The sequence below is a fragment of the Trichomycterus rosablanca genome, chromosome 2, assembly GCF_030014385.1.
Source record: "Trichomycterus rosablanca isolate fTriRos1 chromosome 2, fTriRos1.hap1, whole genome shotgun sequence".
NCBI classification, from domain to species: domain Eukaryota; kingdom Metazoa; phylum Chordata; class Actinopteri; order Siluriformes; family Trichomycteridae; genus Trichomycterus; species Trichomycterus rosablanca.
The window spans coordinates 30,614,321-30,637,621 of record NC_085989.1 but is presented as its reverse complement, the minus strand read 5'-3'; the positions used below and the strand labels follow the sequence as shown (position 1 = coordinate 30,637,621).

Here is a 23,301-nt window from a genome sequence, read left to right as displayed (position 1 = left end):
TCCTACTTAGAAAGATGAGAGAGGTCTGTAATTTTCATCATAGGTACACTTCAACTATGAGAGACAAAATGAGGAAAAAAAAAATCCAGGAAATCACATTGTAGGATTTTTAAAGAATTTATTTGTAAATTATGGTGGAAAATAAGTATTTGGTCACCCACAAACAAGCAAGATTTCTGACTCTCACAGACCTGTATCTTCTTCTTTAAGAAGCTCTTCTGTCCTCCACTCGTTACCTGTATTAATGGCACCTGTTTGACCTCGTTATCTGTATAAAAGACACCTGTCCACAGCCTCAAACAGTCAGACTCCAAACTCAACCATGGCCAAGACCAAAGAGCTGTCGAAGGGCACCAGGAATAAAATTGTAGACCTGCACCAGGCTGGGAAGAGTGAATCTACAATAGGCAAGCAGGTTGGTGTGAATAAATCAACTGTGTGAGCAATTGTAAGAAAATGGAAGACATACAAGACCATTGATAATCTCCCTTGGGGTCAAGATCTCATCCCGTGGGGTCAAAATGATCATGAGAACGGTGAGCAAAAATCCCAGAACTACACAGAGGGACCTGATGAATGACCTGCAGAGAGCTGGGACCAAAGTAACAAAGGCTACCATCAGTAACGCACTACGCCGAGAGGGACTCAAATCCTGCAGTGCTAGGCGTGTCCCCCTGCTTAAGCCAGTACATGTCCAGGCCCGTCTGAAGTTTGCCAGAGAGCATATGGATGATCCAGAAGAGGATTGGGAGAATATCATGTGGTCAGATGAAACCAAAATGGTAAAAACTTTTTGGTAAAAACTCAACTCGTCATGTTTGGAGGAAGAAGAAGAACCCAAGAACACCATACCTACTGTGAAGCATGGGGGTGGAAACATCATGCTTTGGGGCTGTTTTTCTGCAAAGGGGACAGGACGACTGATCCGTGTTAAGGGAAGAATGAACGGAGCCATGTATCGTTAGATTTTAAGCCAAAACCTCCTTCCATCAGTGAGAGCATTGAAGATGGAACGTGGCTGGGTCTTCCAGCATGACAATGATCCTAAACACACCGCTCGGGCAACGAAGGAGTGGCTCCGTAAAAAGCATTTCAAGGTCCTGGAGTGGCCTAGCCAGTCTCCAGACCTCAACCCCATAGAAAATTTGTGGAGTCCGTGTTGCCCAGCGACAGCCCCAAAACATCACTGCTCTAGAGGAGATCTGCATGGAGGAATGGGCCAAAATACCAGCTACAGTGTGTGCAAACCTGGTGAAGACTTACAGGAAAAGTTTGACCTCTGTCATTGCCAACAAAGGTTATGTTACAAAGTATTGAGCTGAACTTTTGTTATTGACCAAATACTTATTTTCCACCATAATTTACAAATAAATTCTTTAAAAATCCTACAATGTGCACAGACCTCTCTCATCTTTCTAAGTAGGAGAACCTGCACAATCAGTGGCTGACTAAATACTTTTTGGCCCCACTGTACATCTCTACTGTATGTATCAAGTACAGTTAATTCAGGTGAAATTAAAGAGGAAATTACTGAGGAAACACTCCTGTATGTCTCTCTGGATAAGAGCATCTGTTAAATGCTTTAAATATAAATGACCAATTTACTTAGATTAAACACATAGCAAAGACTTTACTGTTGAATGTAGTGTCAGATAAAGTGTACCGACATATCATAAAAAGACGGTCAAGGTTTAAGGAACAAATGCTTCTAGGCATGTATTTGACCTAAATGTTACAATAGCTGAAGTGTAAGTACAGGCCAATTTCACTACCAATCTCACTGCAGTAAAAACAGCCTTATCAGACGCAGTAGGATAACTTTGTTCATAATTTCACAGCACAAGTTTGTTGCATGGTGTACTGTCTTACAATTTAAAACAGAGTTACTGCAGTTGCATTCGATCTGATTCTGTTTGTGGACAAACTAGAGAGAATTAGCATTGCTGGTGACTTTGTGAAATGGCTCTATTGTTATTGCTCATTACTTGTGCTGTATTCACTTCACACTGGCGGCATTGTAAAGGCTGGATTTACAAATATCTCTCCCTCACACACACTGACAGGGACACACATACAGTTTTTATAGTTTCTCTGATTGATCATTTTAAACCATTAAAATGATCTTTGTATAATGAATGCTGGCAAATAGAAGAGACTGGCAACTATCTGCTATTAGCATTAATATAGGACAACGTATAATAGCAAACTAGCCGTACTTGGCCAATAAGTGTCTTTTCAGGATAATTGAGTGCCACCTGGGTTTGACCCACGCTGCCATTTACTCTCTGGGAGAAGCCCTTAGTTGTCTGCCCTGAGTTTTTTCCCCCTAAATATCTGTTTTCTCCCAAAAAACATGCCAAAATGTGGGCTGGCTGCTTTTAAATGAAAGGGGTGTAAATGAGTGCATGCATGTCTAAGGGTGTTTGCCTTGTGATAGCTTGGTGCCTTGTCTGTGTTTCTGCCACGTGCCCAGTGACCAGAATAAAGTGCTTAGAAAGGCTAATAAATGATAAATGAATACATTGAAATTAAGAACTCATAAACACAGCAGCAATACAGAAATAAGAACGCAGATTTTACACATGCATTCACAGAACTGTGGTACTTCACAAATGTTTTTAAACCGTTTAGAAATACCACCATACTTCTCCCTTTAGAGCTGAAAGATGCTTTGGCAACATGTCAGTGAGTCACACACACGTGGACACACACACACACACACACACTATTTGCACATGCACATGCACATGCACACAAACAAACTGTGATTTACCCCCATTTCAAGATTTGTAGTATACAGTTTACTGGTCATGTGTTTTTAACTTTCTAAGAAAGCTAAAGAAATCCATTTACAGTAAAGTATACAATAATTGTTTAATAATACGAATTACAACCGCTGAACTTAAGGCTGTAGTGAATATTGTAAAATATTATTTCCATAATAGACAATTTGTGAAAAATTTACTTATATAATATTTGATATAAGTTGTGCCAACAAAACATCAACATTTTAAATATACAGTGTAGTGCCTTCAAAAATAGTCCCCTCATTTTCACATAAATAATTGTCAACCTGAACCTGGGCTTTGTATTAATTTGATAGGGACTGAAATTTCAGCAGGTAAATATGAGCAACATGCAACTCTTGATCCCCATACCCTCTGTGACTGCAAGGGTCATATTAGGGCCAATTTTCCAAGGCACTGCGGTTGAACTGAGTTAAAACAATGTTTATTGAGAGTCCATAATAACCTGGAAAATAACTCTATTTCAGCTAAAAGATGTACCCACTGATCTTGGTTACCTTATATGAGAAGATATGCTGTGTTATATACGATCTATAATATACAGTGTATCACAAAAGTGAGTACACCCCTCACATTTCTGCAAATATTTTATTATATCTTTTCATGGGACAACACTATAGACATGAAACTTGGATATAACTTAGAGTAGTCAGTGTACAACTTGTATAGCAGTGTAGATTTACTGTCTTCTGAAAATAACTCAACACACAGCCATTAATGTCTAAATGGCTGGCAACATAAGTGAGTACACCCCACAGTGAACATGTCCAAATTGTGCCCAAAGTGTCAATATTTTGTGTGACCACCATTATTATCCAGCACTGCCTTAACCCTCCTGGGCATGGAATTCACCAGAGCTGCACAGGTTGCTACTGGAATCCTCTTCCACTCCTCCATGATGACATCACGGAGCTGGTGGATGTTAGACACCTTGAACTCCTCCACCTTCCACTTGAGGATGCGCCACAGGTGCTCAATTGGGTTTAGTCCATCACCTTTACCTTCAGCTTCCTCAGCAAGGCAGTTGTCATCTTGGAGGTTGTGTTTGGGGTCGTTATCCTGTTGGAAAACTGCCATGAGGCCCAGTTTTCGAAGGGAGGGGATCATGCTCTGTTTCAGAATGTCACAGTACATGTTGGAATTCATGTTTCCCTCAATGAACTGCAGCTCCCCAGTGCCAGCAACACTCATGCAGCCCAAGACCATGATGCTACCACCACCATGCTTGACTGTAGGCAAGATACAGTTGTCTTGGTACTTCTCACCAGGGCACCGCCACACATGCTGGACACCATCTGACCAAAACAAGTTTTTCTTGGTCTCGTCAGACCACAGGGCATTCCAGTAATCCATGTTCTTGGACTGCTTGTCTTCAGCAAACTGTTTGCGGGCTTTCTTGTGCGTCAGCTTCCTTCTGGGATGACGACCATGCAGACCGAGTTGATGCAGTGTGCGGCGTATGGTCTGAGCACTGACAGGCTGACCTCCCACGTCTTCAACCTCTGCAGCAATGCTGGCAGCACTCATGTGTCTATTTTTTAAAGCCAACCTCTGGATATGACGCCGAACACGTGGACTCAACTTCTTTGGTCGACCCTGGCGAAGCCTGTTCCGAGTGGAACCTGTCCTGGAAAACCGCTGTATGACCTTGGCCACCATGCTGTAGCTCAGTTTCAGGGTGTTAGCAATCTTCTTATAGCCCAGGCCATCTTTGTGGAGAGCAACAATTCTATTTCTCCCATCCTCAGAGAGTTCTTTGCCATGAGGTGCCATGTTGAATATCCAGTGGCCAGTATGAGAGAATTGTACCCAAAACACCAAATTTAACAGCCCTGCTCCCCATTTACACCTGGGACCTTGACACATGACACCAGGGAGGGACAACGACACATTTGGGAACAATTTGGACATGTTCACTGTGGGGTGTACTCACTTATGTTGCCAGCTATTTAGACATTAATGGCTGTGTGTTGAGTTATTTTCAGAAGACAGTAAATCTACACTGCTATACAAGCTGTACACTGACTACTCTAAGTTATATCCAAGTTTCATGTCTATAGTGTTGTCCCATGAAAAGATATACTTAAATATCTGCAGAAATGTGAGGGGTGTACTCACTTTTGTGATACACTGTATAAAGTGCAAGGTGTGAGTGTTACCCAATAGCTGTGGGATAGAGTAACAGTGGGCTGGGCTGCTTTCACGCAATCCTTTATAAAACTGCTTGTCACATCCTGCAACAGCAGCCAATACCAGTAGCACTGATACTCAGACTGCACTTCTGCAACAACTTTACTCACTTCACCTTCTGAGTTTTGCATTAGTTTATACTTCTCACTGGACTTCTAAACTTTAAGGGTAAGTCATAAATTTTATTTTTACATATTGAGGAGGTTGTCATCCTTATATTGTTACTACATAAAAAAGAATTTTCTTTCCAAAATGTATAATATCTGTTGATGCTTGACAAATTAAAATTCCCCAGATGCAATGTCATCTTTAAAATAATCTTAACCACGTTATTGTTTAGGTTTGAAATGCATTGTACGATTTGTTAACGCTGATTTATATTCTGAACTGAATAAAGACGCTTCTCGTGCTTGCGCTCGCTCCTCTCGCTCACACTGGCACCGCGCGCGCGTGTGTTGAGGCACGTGCACGATGTTTCGGACTGAACAAAAGCTGGAAGCTGCTGGCTGTTATTTATAAACCGCCACACGGAAACGTCCTCTTATTAATCATAACTCACCACGGTTCGCTTTTTAAAATAAGAAACGCATTTTAACAACGTTAAGTTCATACCATGTTAATTCACAGAAAGATTTTATTACTGACAAGTGTCAATTTACCGCGCTTAACAAAAAACGACTCTTTCGGCGTCCAAACGATTCTTTTAGTATAATTGCCTGTTTCTTCTACAGTAGTTTTATGATTAACAAGGGGTTTGTATTGTTTATTTGAATAAAACTGTCAAATGACATTGTAATATACCCCTAATTAGAACAATAACATCATAGAGCTTCGTGTTTAAGCATAAAAAATATTTAAATAAATATTATACTCAGCCCCGGTTCTGGACTGCTTTGCTTGGGGGGGCAGTAAAACCTAATGAGGGGGCATGTTGATAGTCATGTTTTTGAAGCCAGAAATATATTCAAGGCTTGATTTGTGCATGAATGATGACAGCCAAGCTATTGATACTGGCTTAAAGTGATGTATGAGGTAAAGAAATAAAAATGCATGTTTTCGAACTTAAACTTAAAACCCAATGATTAAAAAATACATGTTGATTATGTAAATGGAGAAAAAAGATTATCTAATTGTATTTCATTTTAATACGCCCCCTTAATTAAATTGCCATTACTAATAGAACAACTCTATTTCTTGAAAGGCTTTAATACAAATTTAAGTCAAAGCTGACAAATGTACCTACACACAGACTGAGAATATTCAAACGTGGAAATAGGAATGAGTGAGAATATTTATATTATTGGGAAATTTAAATATAAAGAAAACAAAAGAATACTAATTCTGTAAAAAAAAAGTGTTTACCAGTATACCTGCCTCTCGCTCACACTAACAGAACATATACTGCCGAACTGAACTGTTTGGGGCAGTCTGCCGATTTTTATATGACTCAAAGAGCCAATCAGGAATAAGCAAGGAAATATCTTCACACTGTAAAACAAAATGCATTTTTGTGATTGGTTCAGAGATAATTTTAAAAATAGCCGTTGCTTGCATTGTGCTTGGGGGGGCAAAGACACAATTTGGGGGGGGCAATGCCCCCCTCAGCCCCCCCCCCTAGCGCCGGCCCTGATTATACTACACAGTTCATGTAGCCAATTACAATCCGCCCCTAAGGTGTTGTTGGTTGGTGGGAGGAAACTGGTGTATCCGGAGGAAACCAATGCAAACGTCAGGGCAGCATTTAAAACTCCTCAGTGACTAGAGGCAAGACTCAAGTCCCCCTCAATCACTCTGAAAATCATATTATATTACACTACATTATCATTTAAAACGCCTCTTTGTTTTGATTTGGCTTCCAAGGTTTACTTCCAACAGCCATCTAAATGTTCTGACAAAGTTATGAAACTAATTATGATTTGCTCAAGGTGCTCAGGTGGCTCATAAAGCTGGCCCACCACCATTAAGATCTGACATGTGAATCTCAGCGATGTTAAACATGTCTAAACACTTTTTGTTTCTGTGACTGCCCCTGACACTGTGAAGAGTAAATAAAAAAGAAATAGAGGTTGCAGAAAAAATTTAGTATAAGCACCAAGAACACATACTTTTATATCACCCAGTAGCTTGTTGCTGGTCTTAGCTTTTCTCTGCTGCCACATTAAATCTTCTTACTGGTTTTAATTTGACAGTGGTAGTTTTGTTCTGGATTAGCCAGTAAATGAGCACTAATTTATACAGTGGACACATAGTCTTGTATCACTTTAGCATTTTAGACCAGGTGGCTCTGCTGTTATCAGCCATAACATAGTTCCACTTAAATTAGAAAACACAGCTAAAAAGCACAGATCAGCAGATATTTGTGGTAACCAGCATTTGTTTTGTTCTGATTCTGTTTATGTTTTTTGTTGGCTACTGACCAGCATTTAGTGTGTTTTGGATATGTTTATGCTGTTGTTTTGTTTGTCACCAACCAGCATTTGTTGTGTTTTGCATACAAGCATATCCCAGTTTTAACCATCAATAGGGCAGCACTAGACAGCAAAGACCAGCTTAGACCAGCAACCTGCTAATGCTGGTCCTGTGTTGTTTTTTAAACAGGGTCTATTTTATAAGAATCACTTTCTTTTTAAATCAAATTTGATTTGAATCACTTTCCATCCCGATTAATTTATGTATGAAACAAAAAATATCTAAACTGAAGATCTAAAATTATGTTGCTTTTCTCTCTGCACACTATGAACAGCATGGTGGCTAGGTAAGTAGAGGATTATGCTAGGTAAAAATTAAACTGTCTGGGTGTGTATAAAAAGGGTTACAAAGCCAATACCATTAAATACAGGAAACTTGAAAGGGTGAATCTTTTCTGGAATGATGGTCTACGAAAACTATTGCAAGGGCTCAGCAACAATTAATCTTAAGAGTAAATGATGCACAAAAAACTACAAAAACTACATAAAAAACTGCAAACTTTTTTGGGGTTGCCACTCATTCTGCTCCGCATACCTATTATGGAATAGTTTTATGCCGAATGCCCTTCCTGACACAACCCCTCCTTATTTTCTGAGAGCACACTGACAAGTGCACTTCCCAATGGCTAAACTATTTGACCAACTATGTCTGTGTACATAAATACATGACCAGCTATGGGGTGGCCAAGGCCCCGCAATGTATTGGCATCCTGTGCAGGATGTGTTACCTCCAACTGGTAAAACATGTAAATCGAATTAAATTAACATATTTTTGTTAATAAGCTGAAGCTGAGAAGTAATATGATAACCTTGTAAAATGCTGTGGTAAGACCTGAAACTAGTGATGGTTGCCATAATACCTAGCAATGTGTTTTATTCAAAACACTTTTTAAAAAGAACAATTTCTCGACATTGCTGTTAAAACTAGAATAAAATAAAGGAAAGCTTTTAGTTTTTAGGGATTGTTGCATTATTTTTTTAAATGTTATTTTTTTTATTCATGCTTTTTGTGTAACACCATCTTCTGTTTAATTATTTACAATTAAACGCATGACAAATATCCAATCATTAATTTAGTCACAATGGGTGCAACTACTTTTTTCCAGGACTGAATCATGCACACAGATTGTTTTAATTCCTGGCTTCATTAATTTATTTTACAGTCTTTTGCTAAAAAAGTCTAATTTTTATCTGACTGATATTTCAAAACATTGCAGATTAAATGAGTTATTAAAAAATAGGGGGAAGGGGGTGATCATTCTTTCATTGGATCACCCTGAATATAGGGATGGCCTAAATTCTAATTGAGTTCAGTGTGTTACTCAAAATCAGGGGTGTTTTATTGCTGTGATCATGTCAGCAAAAACAGAAATAGTAAAATGAAGAAGGACCTAGCAGTGAAAAAAGGAACTGAGACCAATATTATTCCTTGTGTGTAATGACAAATTATGTTTTCTGTATATTGTAGTTCATCTAGTCTGTGGCAGTGCAAATGGTCCTTTGAGCAGGTGGTCCTGTTCTTTTCTTGATGGACCAGCATGGGTTAATGTCTGAACAGGGTGCTTGTCCTGTTTATATGCAACTCATTAAGACTGCACTGAGGCTTAACTGATGGGTGTAACTTTTAAGTAAACCATTAACCAGGAAAGGCTACAAGTGTGCATGGCTTAAAAACAAGTGAATTAACAATACACATTTACATGGTCTTAATAGGAATTTCTGTTGGAGACAACACAGAGCTCAAAAGATGCTGCAAAAGCCACAAATCAAACTAAAAGTTCATCTAATTTATACACACTTTCAATCTGAAACTTAAACTTGCTACAAATATTTAGGATCTGTTGTAGCACCTCACCTTATCCATGATAAGAGATAAAATACAAAGGCTTTCAAACTTGCTTCAGAGCCAAGCTGTAAAAAAACAGTTGTATAAAAGGGGCGGGCCACAGGGAGCCTTGGAAGTGGCTGTGTCAGTGGCTTCCTGTGTGTAGCGCCAAGCCTGCCACGGAGAAGGAGCCTGACTCATGACCTATAGAAACCTCACCAGACAAAGAGCCTGTTGAAGCTGTTCCATTTACATGCACAGCAACATTCCGGCTGCCATCCTTCATATTCTGCTGCATCAGTACCTTCTAATTATATTATACCCACTCGAATTAGCCACAATTCATCTGTTTAAAAAAAAATTTAGAGGAAATTAGGATTACTGCATATACAATAGGTCATTCAAAGGCCACTAAACTAACCCAGCCTGATGAAACAAATGGCTTATTATTCATTTACTCATCTTAAAGCACAGTAAGCAACTACATGAAAACTAATAGGGAAGGTGTGTAGTAACAAAATAATCTTTGTTACAAAACTAACTAGATATGCATATTTGAATAATTCATTATATACTACCAAACTGTATGCATGTTCTGCTAATGCATTTACTTTGATGCTTTATAAAGACGCTTTAACCGATCATGCTGGACATATATAGTCAGAAAAAAATGATCTGAGGGAAAAAGGTGCAAGAATAATTATAGATGATATATTGTAGAGTCAGTTAAAGGTGAGGATAATACCTCTAACTGGTAATATGATACTTCTTGTATGTCATCTGTAGACATATTTCAAAATATTTCAAATAAGTGTGTTGAGTTACGGTAAATTTTAATGTTGCAGATTATAATATCCTCTTTACTGTTGTAGGCGTTCTCAGAATTTAAAATGGAAGAGATCCAGATTGAGTCGAAACCTCTGCTTGTTGAAAAGGACCTCCAGGTATAATTACGATAAATAAAGCTGCATTTTCTATATCAGTGCTCTGGTTAGTTGTAGTTTTGTTTGACTTGTATATGTGTTTGTTTCCAGGGGCTGAGAGAGGCTGTTCAGCAGCTTGAAATAAAAGTAAGTTTATAATTAATTTGATATTTTGATTTAATTAAAGCTCAGCAGTATGCTTAGTGGTTAATGTCTTTGTCAAAAAATACTTTTATTAAGTGAACGTAAGCTGTTTTTTTTTTTGTCATTTGTTGCCACCTAGTGTAAACATGTTTCAGTAGGAGACAGATCTGGACTTCAGGCAGGTGTGGACTCATTTAACCACAGTCCATGTTTCCACTGTCTTTTAGTCCATCCATCTTGGACTCGGTGGCATTTCTCTGTAGAATTGATTTATGGCCTTCTCTTTGTGTAACAGAGTTTCATGTTGCATTTCTTGATGCAGCGGTGGACTGTGTTAAGTGACAACAGTTTTCTAAAGTACTCCCAAGCCCAAGAGGCTTTATTTATCACAGTAGCATAACAGTTTCTCATGCAGTATCATCTAAGGACTCAGAGGTCAGGCACATTAAACGTTAGTTAACCACTTTGCCTTACACAGACTGAGATCTCTTCAGATTTTCTAATGGTAAAAATCCGTAGATGGTGAAAAAGTAAATCATTTGCATAATTACACATATGCCTAAATCGCTTTTGTAGACACAACACTAAGTGTAATTTTATACCAAAAAATACCATGATGCCACCATCATGGTATTGTGGGATAAAACCGGAGCACCTGGAGGAAGCCCACGCAGACACAGAGGGAATATGCAAACTCCACACAAAAGAGACCCTTACCGCCCAGCCAGGGAATCAAACACAGGACATTCTTGGTGTGAGGTGACAGCGCTACCCAGTGTGCCATTGTGCTGCCCTTAAAAATACATGTATCTTTAAGTTTCTATTAACATCATGATTACTTTAATATACATAATACATTACTAGTTTTTGAATTCACTTAAATGGCATGATTTCCTGTAGTGTCAGATGCTTTTGTTAAGCATCATGCCAGTCTGCTGCGGAACTGTGGTTTTAAGAGAATGCGACAGCTTGGTCTGCCATGTTGACCTCTGAAGATTAGAGTCTTCAGATTCCAGGTCATGTGTTTCTTATGTGACGTCAGAAGCAGAGGGATGCAACAGCCATCTGCCGAAAACTGGTTTAGGGCCGCTGACAGTCTCCAAGCGTCTTCTTTAGGGGGATTAACAATGATGGGCATACAACATGTGTTTCCTTTAATCAGCAGTAAAGCAGGAGATGTTTATCTCCACTGGAAAAGAGATGTTTATCTCCTCCGGAGAAGCAATGCTTATCTCTTTGCTCTGTGTATAACTCATTTCTGATCTTTTTAATTATTTGAGACCAGCATACAAACATGGTGTTTGGCTTGATGACATGATTCTGTAGGACCCGTTTCAGTGGACAGTTGCTAACTAAAACCCTCTTGCTAACTAAAACGAATGACTCAGCATCTCTACCCATTCATCAACAGTCACCATAGGGCTACTGCTGACCGTATAATATATGAGTGGGTGTGTGGTGCTAGTACGAGTGTTATTAAGTTCAAGTTTATTTGTATAAATGTCAGTTGCAAGTGTACATTGAAATGTGTGTTGTGAGCTTTGGGAACTCCACAATTTTGCAAACACAATAAGAAAATAAAAAAATAGAAATGATAAAATGGGGGTAATATTGTAATTAAAAAAACAATAACAATAATATAAAATAAAATTAGGCAAAAATAATGAAGCTAGACTGACATCCTAAAATATCCATCCAACATTGTTTTGTGGTTAAAACTACAATCCCCATTTCCAGAAAAGTTGGGACATTTTCTAAAATGCAATAAAAAGAAGAATTTGTGATTTGTTAATTCCCTTTAATCTTTATTTGTCAAAAGTAGGAAGAAAAGATTTCCAGTGATTTCACTGATTATTGTCGTTTGTAAAAATAAACACATTTAGAATTTGATGCCTGCAACACACTCCAAAAAATTTAGGACAGAGGCAAAATAAAGTAAAAAGGTTTTTAGAATATTCAAGTTACAGCATTTCACAATACGCAGGTGAATTGGTAACAGGTGAGGGAATCATTACTGAGTATAAAAGGAGGCTCTTTACAAGCAGTGATGGGTTGTGGCTTACCATTATGTGGCAAACTTCAAGTGAGAATTGTCAATCAGTTCGAAACGTCCCACCTTTTCTGGAAATGGAACGGAAATGGTAATAATATATGGTCAGTGGTGGTGCTTTTATGGCCCTTTTCCATTGATGGATGGGTAATGGGGACTAGACAATTGTACAGTACAATTTAAATATTTTCTTAACCCAGCTTATTTGGAAGATGTTGTCATTATACAGCACCCCTGGAGCCAAGAGGGTTTTGATCTTTGCTTACATACCCAAAGGTGGCTGCTTGGTAAAGCTGGGACACACTACTAAGCCACTACTGACCCTATTTTTTATATTTTGTTTGTATAATCCATTTACCATTAAAGTGTGTCAAACACCAGTGTAGTATAGGTACTTTTAACAAAACCTTTTTTCTCTGTCCATGAGAGAATTCAGACTAGTTTTGCTTTTTGAGCTTATTGACCTTTGGTTACTTTTACAGAAAATCATGTGACCCGTGTATAAATGTATATAACTCCAGCTACAGAAAATCTGTAGAAAATGGTGCAAACAAACTGCCTGTGTATGACATTTTACTAGTTTTTTTTTTTTTTTTTACTGGTGAGGGCCCCAAGAAACACAGAGCAGTAATTTCACCTACTTCATGTTTGTGAAAGGTTGGGAGAAAAACAAAGTACCTGGAAACACATGTGACATGGATAAAATATGATAGACCTTTTTTAGACAGTAACCAGACAGAGAACCCATTTCCCATGTTCTGTGTGGCACCCACTTAGCTAGACGCATCATAACTCAGTGCCTTCTTCATAATGTTTTTCTATAATACAACAACGAGATCAGTTCATATTAGATTAAAATCCCAGTAAATCCCTAGAAAGATATAATCCACGTCAGTCACACTATAATTGTAACTGTTTTACATAAGACTAATGCCTTATGACACTTGACATATTTTTACTGCATTTAGATGCATTGTGTGTGTTCTGGCACCACATTAAATTGGCTCCTAAGTTTCCGATGGTAGAGCAGTCAGGTCGTCTGACACCGGCTGATCCAATTTACAGATTTCTGCAACTGGAATTATCTTGTTTTGGTCATGGTGCAAGGCATGTTGGGAACTAGGGGTTTACAAAGAGGAGTGGCAGCAGGGTATAAAACCGCAAGCACCGCTGAAAGGCTTACTAAGAGAAACAATCCCACAATCGGCTCTTACTTACTTACTTACTGATCATCAGTTGTTCTCAGCACCACAATTATTCACTGTGTACAGCCATGGTTCTTGAGGATTCTGAATCAGATCAAGTCTTTGAGACTGAGCCGACTGTAAGTACAGGCTCCTTTCGGCTTTGGTTCTGAAGCTGGTGTACATATTTTTCATTTGTTAATGTAGATAACAATGTAGTAAAAGACATTGTAGTGGTTGGTTAATAACATTCATTTGATTAGGCACAGTTGCAGATCCTGCCAGTCTGTGTATTGCTAATGAAAATAGTTATGGATGTAAATGGATGCTCCTAAATGTTTCATGGGTGGTGGCTTGTGAAGGCTTCTTGGTAGTTTGTTTGCTTTATGATGAACTATGTTAGCATATTCCAAAAGTGTGTATAAAATCTGTTTGTGGCTGCAGTAAAACAGGTTTGACATGGTATATTGTAATCAAGAAAGCAAACAAAAAAGCACTGCCAGTTCACAATTTTAACATGCCTTTTGCAAGTATGGCTGGGTAATATTACACGGTACACAATAAATATTTGCATTAACGCAGCAATAAAAACATATATATTTCTTTTTAGAAAAGTGGATATTGTCAAAATTTAAGTAAGTTATTACAGTAGCAAGTGATAAATTGGGTGTTATATAAAGGCTATATATTTTTGTGCCAGTTCTTTATTTTTTATTTCCTCTCTCTCTCTCTCTGCCTGTCTCTCTCTCTCTCTCTCTCTCTCTCTCTCTCTCTCTCTCTCTCTCTCTCTCTCTCTCTCTCTCTCTCTCTCTCTCTATATATATATATATATATATATATATATATATATATATATATATATGAAATAATTTATATTTATATATTTATAATTTATATACAGTGGGGGAAATAAGTATTTGATCCCCTGCTGATTTTGTAAGTTTACCCCCTTACAAAGACTTGAACAGTCTATCATTTTTATGGAAGGTTTATTTTAACAGAGAGAGACAGAATATCAACAAAAAATCCAGAAAAAAAACATTAAATAAAAGTTATACATTAATTTGTATTTAATTAAGGGAAATAAGTATTTGATCCCCTACCAACCAGCAAGAATTCTGACCCCCACAGACCGGTTATGTGCCCATGAGGCACACAAATTAGTCCTGTCCCTGTATAAAAGACTCCTGTCACAGAATCAGTTTCTTCCGTTCAAATCTCTCGACCACCATGGGCAAGACCAAAGAGCTATCAAAGGACGTCAGGGACAAGATTGTAGACCTGCACAAGGCTGGAATGGGCTACAAGACCATCAGCAAGAAGCTTGGTGAGAAAGAGACCACTGTTGGTGCGATAATTCGAAAATGGAAGAAATACAAGATCACAGTCAATCACCCTCGCTCTGGAGCTCCATGCAAGATCTCACCTGGTGGGGTAAGAATGATTCTGAGAAAGGTGAGGTCAGTCCAGAATTACACGGGAGGAGCTTGTCAATGATCTCAAGGGAGCTGGGAGCAGAGAAATGCTGGATATGACCCCAAGAACACCATCCCCACCGGGCATTTCTTTGCCTACAAACACGGCGAGTGGAGTTGATGCCAAAGAGCTCAATTTTGGTCTCATCTGACCATATCACATTCTCCCAAGCTTTCTCTGAATCATTCAGGTGTTCATTGGCAAACTTCAGACGGGCCTGTACATGAGCCTTCTTGAGCAGAGGGACTTTGCGGGCACTGCAGGATCTCAATCCATTACGGCGAAGTGTGTTACTAATGGTTTTCTTGGTGACTGTGCTCCCAGCTCCCTTGAGATCATTGACAAGCTCCTCCCGTGTAATTCTGGACTGACCTCACCTTTCTCAGAATCATTCTTACCCCACCAGGTGAGATCTTGCATGGAGCTCCAGAGTGAGGGTGATTGACTGTGACCTTGTATTTCTTCCATTTTCGAATTATCGCACCAACAGTGGTCTCTTTCTCACCAAGCTTCTTGCTGATGGTCTTGTAGCCCATTCCAGCCTTGTGCAGGTCTACAATCTTGTCCCTGACGTCCTTTGATAGCTCTTTGGTCTTGCCCATGGTGGTCGAGAGATTTGAACGGAAGAAACTGATTCTGTAACAGGAGTCTTTTATACAGGGACAGGACTAATTTGTGTGCCTTTTGTGCACATAACCGGTCTGTGGGGGTCAGAATTCTTGCTGGTTGGTAGGGGATCAAATACTTATTTCCCTTAATTAAATACAAATTAATTTATAACTTTTATTTATTGGATTTTTTGTTGATATTCTGTCTCTCTCTGTTAAAATAAACCTTCCATAAAAATTATAGACTGTTCAAGTCTTTGTAAGGGGGTAAACTTACAAAATCAGCAGGGGATCAAATACTTATTTCCCCCACTGTAAGTATTAGCGTTATAAAATGTTTTGACCTACTATCATTATTTTACTACTATAGGAACATGATGTTGATACCCCTTATGGTAGGATCCATTGTACTATGAAGGGTGTTCCCAAAGGAGACCGACCTGTCATTCTCACCTTCCATGACATTGGATTAAACCGTAAGTGATGCATAAATGCATAATTTTTTTTTTTTTTTTACCTAATGTACTATAATTTTAACTAATTTATCAGTATTAAGAAAACAGCAAGAAGCAATTTGTTTCACAACATACTTTTGTTACTTTAATTCATTTAATTTAAAACATGAAAACATGTTTTCAACACTAGAGTAATTCACTAAAGATGAATTCTGGTTATCTGGAACTATGCAATATTGTACATGACGATGTTGATAAAGCTAAAAAACTAATTTTCCTAACTAAAAATATTCATATTTTTAAACTGATTAAGTCCACAATTTGAAGGGACATGGTGTAGAATCCTGGCCCTGTGAGTTACAAGGTGAACAGGAGCAGACCTGATTCCCACAGAAACTATAGTATCATAAAATGCTAGCCATTTAGCAGAAAAGTCTGCCATGTTTTAATTTGACAGGAACAACCAGTCTGGCCTTGTGTTTTTTAGATGATGTTTTCTCAGTATTATGATACTGCTTTGATCACAATCTTTTACTTTTAACTTCAACAATTATGTTTCATTGTCTATCTTTTTTAGATAGTTTCTTATATCCAATACTAAGAACAATTACATATTGAACATTGCACATTAAAATCTAATTCTGTGATATACACATAATTCTACAGAAAATAAAAAGTTTATTAATTGCCCCAACTGCCCATAGTTGTCTATTATATTGCCATATTTAGACAGTATTATTTTTTAAGGATAATGTCAGGAGTTAGTACTAGTGGTTAATGTGGTGATATTTTTGCAACAGTAAAATTATTGCAAGATAAGTAATTTATAGACAATTTCTGAAAATTCAACAAATAGGACTTTAGGTTCTGTTCCTGCATCTGCCTGCAAAATCACAAAACCTTTCTATGGTACCAGATATAAAAAGAACAGACTACTGTTAAGGCATTACAATATTTCCAAAAACAGTGCTTCACTTTTATAAAAGTCTAAGCACAAACTAAAAAGCTTAAAATTTTTGATACATGAGCTTCAATGTTTTAAATTTATGTGCATAATTCCAATTTTGTGTGTATAAAATAGGGGAAATCTGTAAATACTTTAAAATAACCCAGCTTCGAGTAAAACCTTTTTGAGTTATTTCTGTACAGAGGAAGGTGGTAATGATTGTTGATAATAAGCTATACAATATAGATGAAGGTGATAAAGTTGACAGACTTTTAACACATACTTCAGTAGCTAAAATGTTTGTTTTTCTATAGAGAAGACATGCTTCGAAACTTTGTTCCGTCATGAGGACATGCAAGAAATTATGCAGCACTTTGCTGTGTGCCATGTGGACGCACCAGGACAGCATGAGGGAGCCAACACCTTCTCCACTGGGTATGATAGCAATAAAACTGGGTTAGGCAGTCTGCAACCATGAACCTGGTACCATGGAACTTTTTATGTTTTTAGTACTAGCAAGTTTTCATTTGAGTAAAGAGCCTCTGTAGTAAATAAACTTTGGCGTAACCCTAAAGTTGACCTGAATTGCTTAGAAACAGGGAGAATCACGATAGATGCATGCTAAATTTGCTTTCGTTATTGTACAGTTTGTGCAATGCACATGTAATTTTTCTATTTTGTTTTTCTTAGGTATGAGTACCCTTCCATGGAGCAGCTGTCTGAGACCCTTCCTCTGGTCCTCAAACATTTTGGGTAACAGCATAAACTAAGCACCTAAAATACTTACATGTATACATTTAAGATTATTGTTTGTAATTTTATTTGTTTGTGTGACATGGCAGACTTAAGAGTGTGATGGGAATGGGAGTTGGAGCCGGTGCTTACATCCTTGCAAAGTTTGCAGTAAGTCTTCATTTAATAACCTGGCAGGCTTTTTGAAAGTTTTAAACCATCTAGGATTAAAATAATAATGCATTCAAATAATTTATTCTATACTTATTATAAATATGATATTAGAAAGTGTTTCTGCTTATTGTTTAGCTTGTTTAGCCACTAGGAATATTTAGAACCAGAGGTGATCACTGTAGGAAGTCTTTACTGGTTTTCACTTTTCACTATGTTTACCTTTGTCACACTGTTTACAAGATGGGTGGTTTCTATATCCCTGAGTGGTTTTGTTTTTTTGTAGCTGGACTACCCTGCTATGGTGGAAGGTGTTGTTTTGATCAACATCAATCCGTGTGCGGAGGGATGGATGGACTGGGCAGCACAAAAGGCAATTTCTTAGTTTACATTATAGATACAGTTATAGCTACTATAATTATGTAGTTGAATACCATTTCAGCAAAAATATTTAACTGCAAGCAACTCACTATAAAACATTGACTAACGTGAGTTGTGCATTTTATAATTTGCAAATCAAATAAATCAAACTGTTTTAAATGGCAAATCAATATGTTTAAGTAGTATGTAAGGTAGTGCCATTAATTAATGAAAATGTAAATTAGCCTGAACATTAGCCTTAATACTTTACATTTTAAGTTAGAACACCTTATTTAACAGCATTTATTTTTTAACAAAAAGTTACATACAGCACAGTTAATGAAACAAATGCAACTTTTTACTACTGTACAACAAAAATGCACCATCACTGTGAAAACCTTGTTTTTTGGTGTTGTACGTTAGTTAAACTGTAAACTGTATTACAGATATCTGGCTGGACTCATGCTATGCCTGACATGATCATCACCCATCTCTTTGGAAAGGTAAGTTTTTACCTTTTGTTTATGTCTCAGTTGGTTTTTTCCACATATTTAAGAGCACAGAAAACAGAAAAAAATAATATTATTTTTAGGAGGAGATTCAGCTAAACCATGACCTGATTGGCACTTACCGCCACCACATCATAAACGACATGAATCAGTACAACCTGCATCTCTTTGTCAAGGCCTACAACAGGTAAGTACAGATTTAGTTTATATTCTTTGGCATCAGTGAAAATTTTTTATTCTAATGAATGTTAAAATAGTACTGACATTTTTTTTTTTTTTTCTGTAGTCGGAGAGACCTTGAAATTGAAAGGCCTGTAGCTGGAGGAAATATTACTGTCAGAACCATAAAGTAAGCATTAGAACATTTAAAATGAATAATACCCAGTTTGTTTGTACAATTGTCTTTTTTTGGTGCATCTGTATCTGGAAGGGGATATACACTTTACAGCTAAAAGTATGTGGACACCTGACTATGAGATTGATGAACATGCTATTTCAAAAACATGGGCAGTAATATTAATAACAACTTCTCCCCAATTTGCATCTCTAAAAACCTTTATTTTCTCTATTTTTCTTTCCACAAGATTTTGGGATATTTTGTGTTCACATTCTTTTGCTCATATGGTAAATGTGAATATCACTCAGAATGGGTGGCTTTAAACTTACATGTTCATTTATGCTTTTGCTAAAGAGATAATATTAGAGATAATCAGTGTTACTGATTATTTTCTGTTCTGCATTTAGGTGCCCCTCTCTCCTTGTGGTTGGGGATAGCTCACCTGCTGTGGATGCTGTGGTAGGTTTAGTTTTACACTATCAGAAATGACCAAGACCTACAGTCATGCAGTTTGTATATGTATATTTATTATAAGTGGCAAATTGTTGTACTTCGATTTATTTTTATTCTGTGCAACAACTGCAAAAGATACACATTTGTAATTAACCTTTTTGTGTCCCAGGTGGAGTGCAATACTAAGCTGGACCCGACCAAAACCACACTGCTGAAGGTACGTGATTTTGCTTATGTTCTTTGTTTTTTTTAAGCCAAGCAGTATTCATAGCTGAATGGAAAAGGTACTGGCTGATAAGATTCCGATGGCTCAGCACCTGGTGACTGATTTACTTTTCAATGGTAATACCTGGGGGCAGAATCCTTCTCCAAACAACCTAGATTCTTGGTCTAACCCATGTTACCATGGGAAATCAGGTTTACAGCACTTTAAATGACTCATTTATCACTGATAAGTGTTGTCGATTGGCTGGACAATGAAACACTTAATGGTTACAACATTTGTGTTGATAGCAGTGTTTAATATGCAAAACTTCTTTGAAGGTTTGTTAAACTATAAAAGCAGTAACATAACACGTGGCTGAATGTTAACTAGATTTTTCTCCGCTCTTTAACAGATGGCAGACTGTGGAGGCTTGCCACAGGTTGACCAGGTGTGTGATAATTATCTTGAATGCTAGATTCACAGTAGATTCCCACATTAAGAACATCTTTTTTTAGATATATTTTGTGGCCTAAGAGCCACCAATAGTAGCACATACCTTGCAGATCAACCTAACGCCTGCTACTAGCACATCTTCTTGTTCTTATTTCTCAGTACAGACATAATAATCCATTTAAAACTTTTTTCCACAGCCAGGAAAGCTGACTGAAGCCTTTAAGTACTTCATCCAGGGAATGGGTTACAGTGAGTACTCATTATGCAACCAATTGTTGGGGGGGGGGGTTGTCAATTCTGTCCTCTAGTGGTAAAAGTTGGCAAAGAAAAAGATGAATGCCCCATCGGATTGACAATAGACAAGGTTTCTCATGTAAACAAATAGGACAGTTAACCTTCTCCTCAGATGTGTTGTCAGCTGCCTTCTGACTTTGAATAAGAAGTTTGGTTTTATAGCAGTAAGCACTATGTACTATGTTAGGATTTACCTTCCAAAATTAGGTGGAACATTTAAAATCGGGTTAAACAATAACTAAAGAAGTAACGCTAAAACAATACAAAAAGTGAAAGGACAACAAAGGGCAAATTTAGGCCTGACCAGCACTTCAAGAGAAGCTAGGAATGATTTAAGTAGTCACTTGCTTGAATTTCTTATTTGACTGGTTAAAGTCCTCTGTTTATGTCCTCTGTGCCTACTTACTTAAGGTGACATTAATGTTTAATTTAAAACCAATTCATGTTCCTAAAATCTTTCCAAATAGGTATTTATATATTGTAGAAACTGTTCTTGAAAGTTATTGCTTGGATCATCTGTGGGTCTTCAAACCCACTGTTTTTCTAGACTGTTATGAAAACAATGTTGACTTCTTTGACTAACTTTAAAAATCTAACTTTGAAGGAGATACAGAAATAACCAGGCCAAGTAAGAAATTTATCAAACCTTTGCTGTGTTTGGAGCCCTAAAAACAATCACTTTATGCATCAATAACCTATCCAAATGGGTCTTGGTTAACCAAAACCTTACACAAACTTCAGAGCTACCTCAACTGTACATTGAATTTACAATGAACTCTGAATATCCAGTAAAACAGTACAAATAGAGCCACTTCAGTAAATGTCACAGGTCGTTATGTTGACAGTTTTTGACCTGCTTTTATGAGCCCTAATGAGTTAATTAAGGCCTAATACATTAATTTTTAGATTTTACAACAGAAAAGAGTTTTACGTTTACCGAATTTAGTAATAAAACTAAGTACATTTGCATCATATTTTTTTGTTTTTAACAGTTTTTAAACATTTTATGGCAGACATTGATTGTGTTTTTCTTTTTACTTCTCAAAGTTGTCCAAACACAGCTGTTTATACACAACTGATTCTATTTAAGTCTTGCCTTTAATCCAGGTCTGAATGGGTCAGAAACCAAGTTCTGTATTTTGATCTTTAAATATCTTCTTTCCTCTTTTAGTGCCCTCTGCCAGTATGACTCGCTTGGTTCGCTCTCGCACTGCCTCGGGCTCCAGTGTCACCTCCTTCGATGGCAATCGCAGCCGCTCTCACACCAACGAGGGCAGCCGCAGCCGCTCGCACACCAATGAAGGCCGAGCTCGTTCACACACCGCCGATGCCCAACGTGCACGCTCCCACACTGATTCAATGGACACCAGCGGCAACAGCTCTGTGGAGCAGTCGGCGCTCAAATCTACTGAAGTGTCATGTTAAATCAGCTTTTCATTTCTGTAAACCCTATCATAGTCTTTCTTTAATCCCTGACATGTGTGTGCTGTGCTGTCACTAATCTAACATGCCCACAAGTGCAGGCCATCAGCCATGAGCACATGCACACCCAAATACAACTGCATTAGTCCAAGTGTGACAATGCCAAATAATCTTACTGAAAAGCTACAAGCCTAAAAAGTGCTGTACTGGAAAATATTGTTAAATATATTCAACATGATGTATGTGCTCACTTCCCTTTTGATGTCTGCTATTTGTTTTTGGGGCAACACAGCACAGAGATAATGTGATAAAGATTTCAATAGTATTTTGGGAGCATACAAGTTTGTACATTTGTGTTCATCTTATATCAATTTACTAGTGTCACTTATCACATGAATGATTGTACATGGCTTACTTTTATAATAGTAATATATTTGCTTACTAGTTTTAATGATTGTATTGAGCAATGATTGGGTGGTGGAAAGACTGAATTTTTCTATATGCTAGCTACCTTTTAAAATGAAAGTAAACACTTTTCAAATAAATTATCACTAATGAAATGATTACACAAAACATTTAGTACATTCCAAAGCATGGTAATGTTTATTATAAACGATAATTAATGTAGAGTTAAAAATATAGTTTTTTTATTTGTATAGTAAATATCAAAATGCATTAATGATTTCTATGCAGTATAGCACTACAGAACAAATTGTGCCATTTAGCTAGTGGTGGTGGTGAAAGATCAGATGCTGTAACACAATAACCCAGACTTTTAGGTTAACTAGTTTTTAACAATATACAACAATACAAGGCGCGGCATACAGTGCATTAGAATTGTAATAGAGTTTGTATTTATTAAAAAGAAAAAAAATGAAAAACTGTTTGTTGTGATTTTTTTGAATGAAACATTATTGTGTATCATAACCAGTCTTGAATCCACCCACAAACATGACAATAAGAAACAATAGTAATGTAGTTAGTATTTTACTCACTCCTTGGTCTCGATATTCAGTAGTTGAACTGTCTGCTATCATGTTTTATCATACTGTTGTGTATCATAACCAGTCTTGAATCCACCCACAAACATGACAATAAGAAATAATAATAATGTAGTTAGTATTTTACTCACTCATTGGTCTCGATATTCAGTAGTTGAACTGTCTGCTATCATGTTTTATCATACTGTTAGCTCATAGTAAAACAAAACAAAATCATTAAGTGGCCTGCACAGAGCACTGATCTTAATCTTACTGAACACCTTTGGGATGAATTGAAATGTTGATGGG

At 37.4% G+C, this 23,301-nt stretch overlaps 1 protein-coding gene across 1 annotated transcript; it reads left to right on the top strand.

Annotated features, from left to right (window-relative positions):
- Nucleotides 1-5,075: 5,075 nt before the first annotated feature.
- Nucleotides 5,076-22,893, top strand: ndrg1a (N-myc downstream regulated 1a). The gene is made up of 16 exons (XM_062990705.1): nt 5,076-5,165; nt 10,163-10,234; nt 10,325-10,360; nt 16,046-16,151; nt 17,391-17,511; nt 17,767-17,829; nt 17,919-17,979; nt 18,266-18,352; nt 18,786-18,842; nt 18,932-19,035; nt 19,135-19,197; nt 19,593-19,644; nt 19,808-19,855; nt 20,256-20,291; nt 20,494-20,545; nt 21,762-22,893. The coding sequence occupies exons 2-16, from the start codon at nt 10,181-10,183 to the stop codon at nt 22,013-22,015; spliced, it is 1,194 nt and encodes a 397-aa protein (XP_062846775.1). The 5' UTR covers nt 5,076-5,165; nt 10,163-10,180; the 3' UTR covers nt 22,016-22,893.
- Nucleotides 22,894-23,301: the final 408 nt, after the last annotated feature.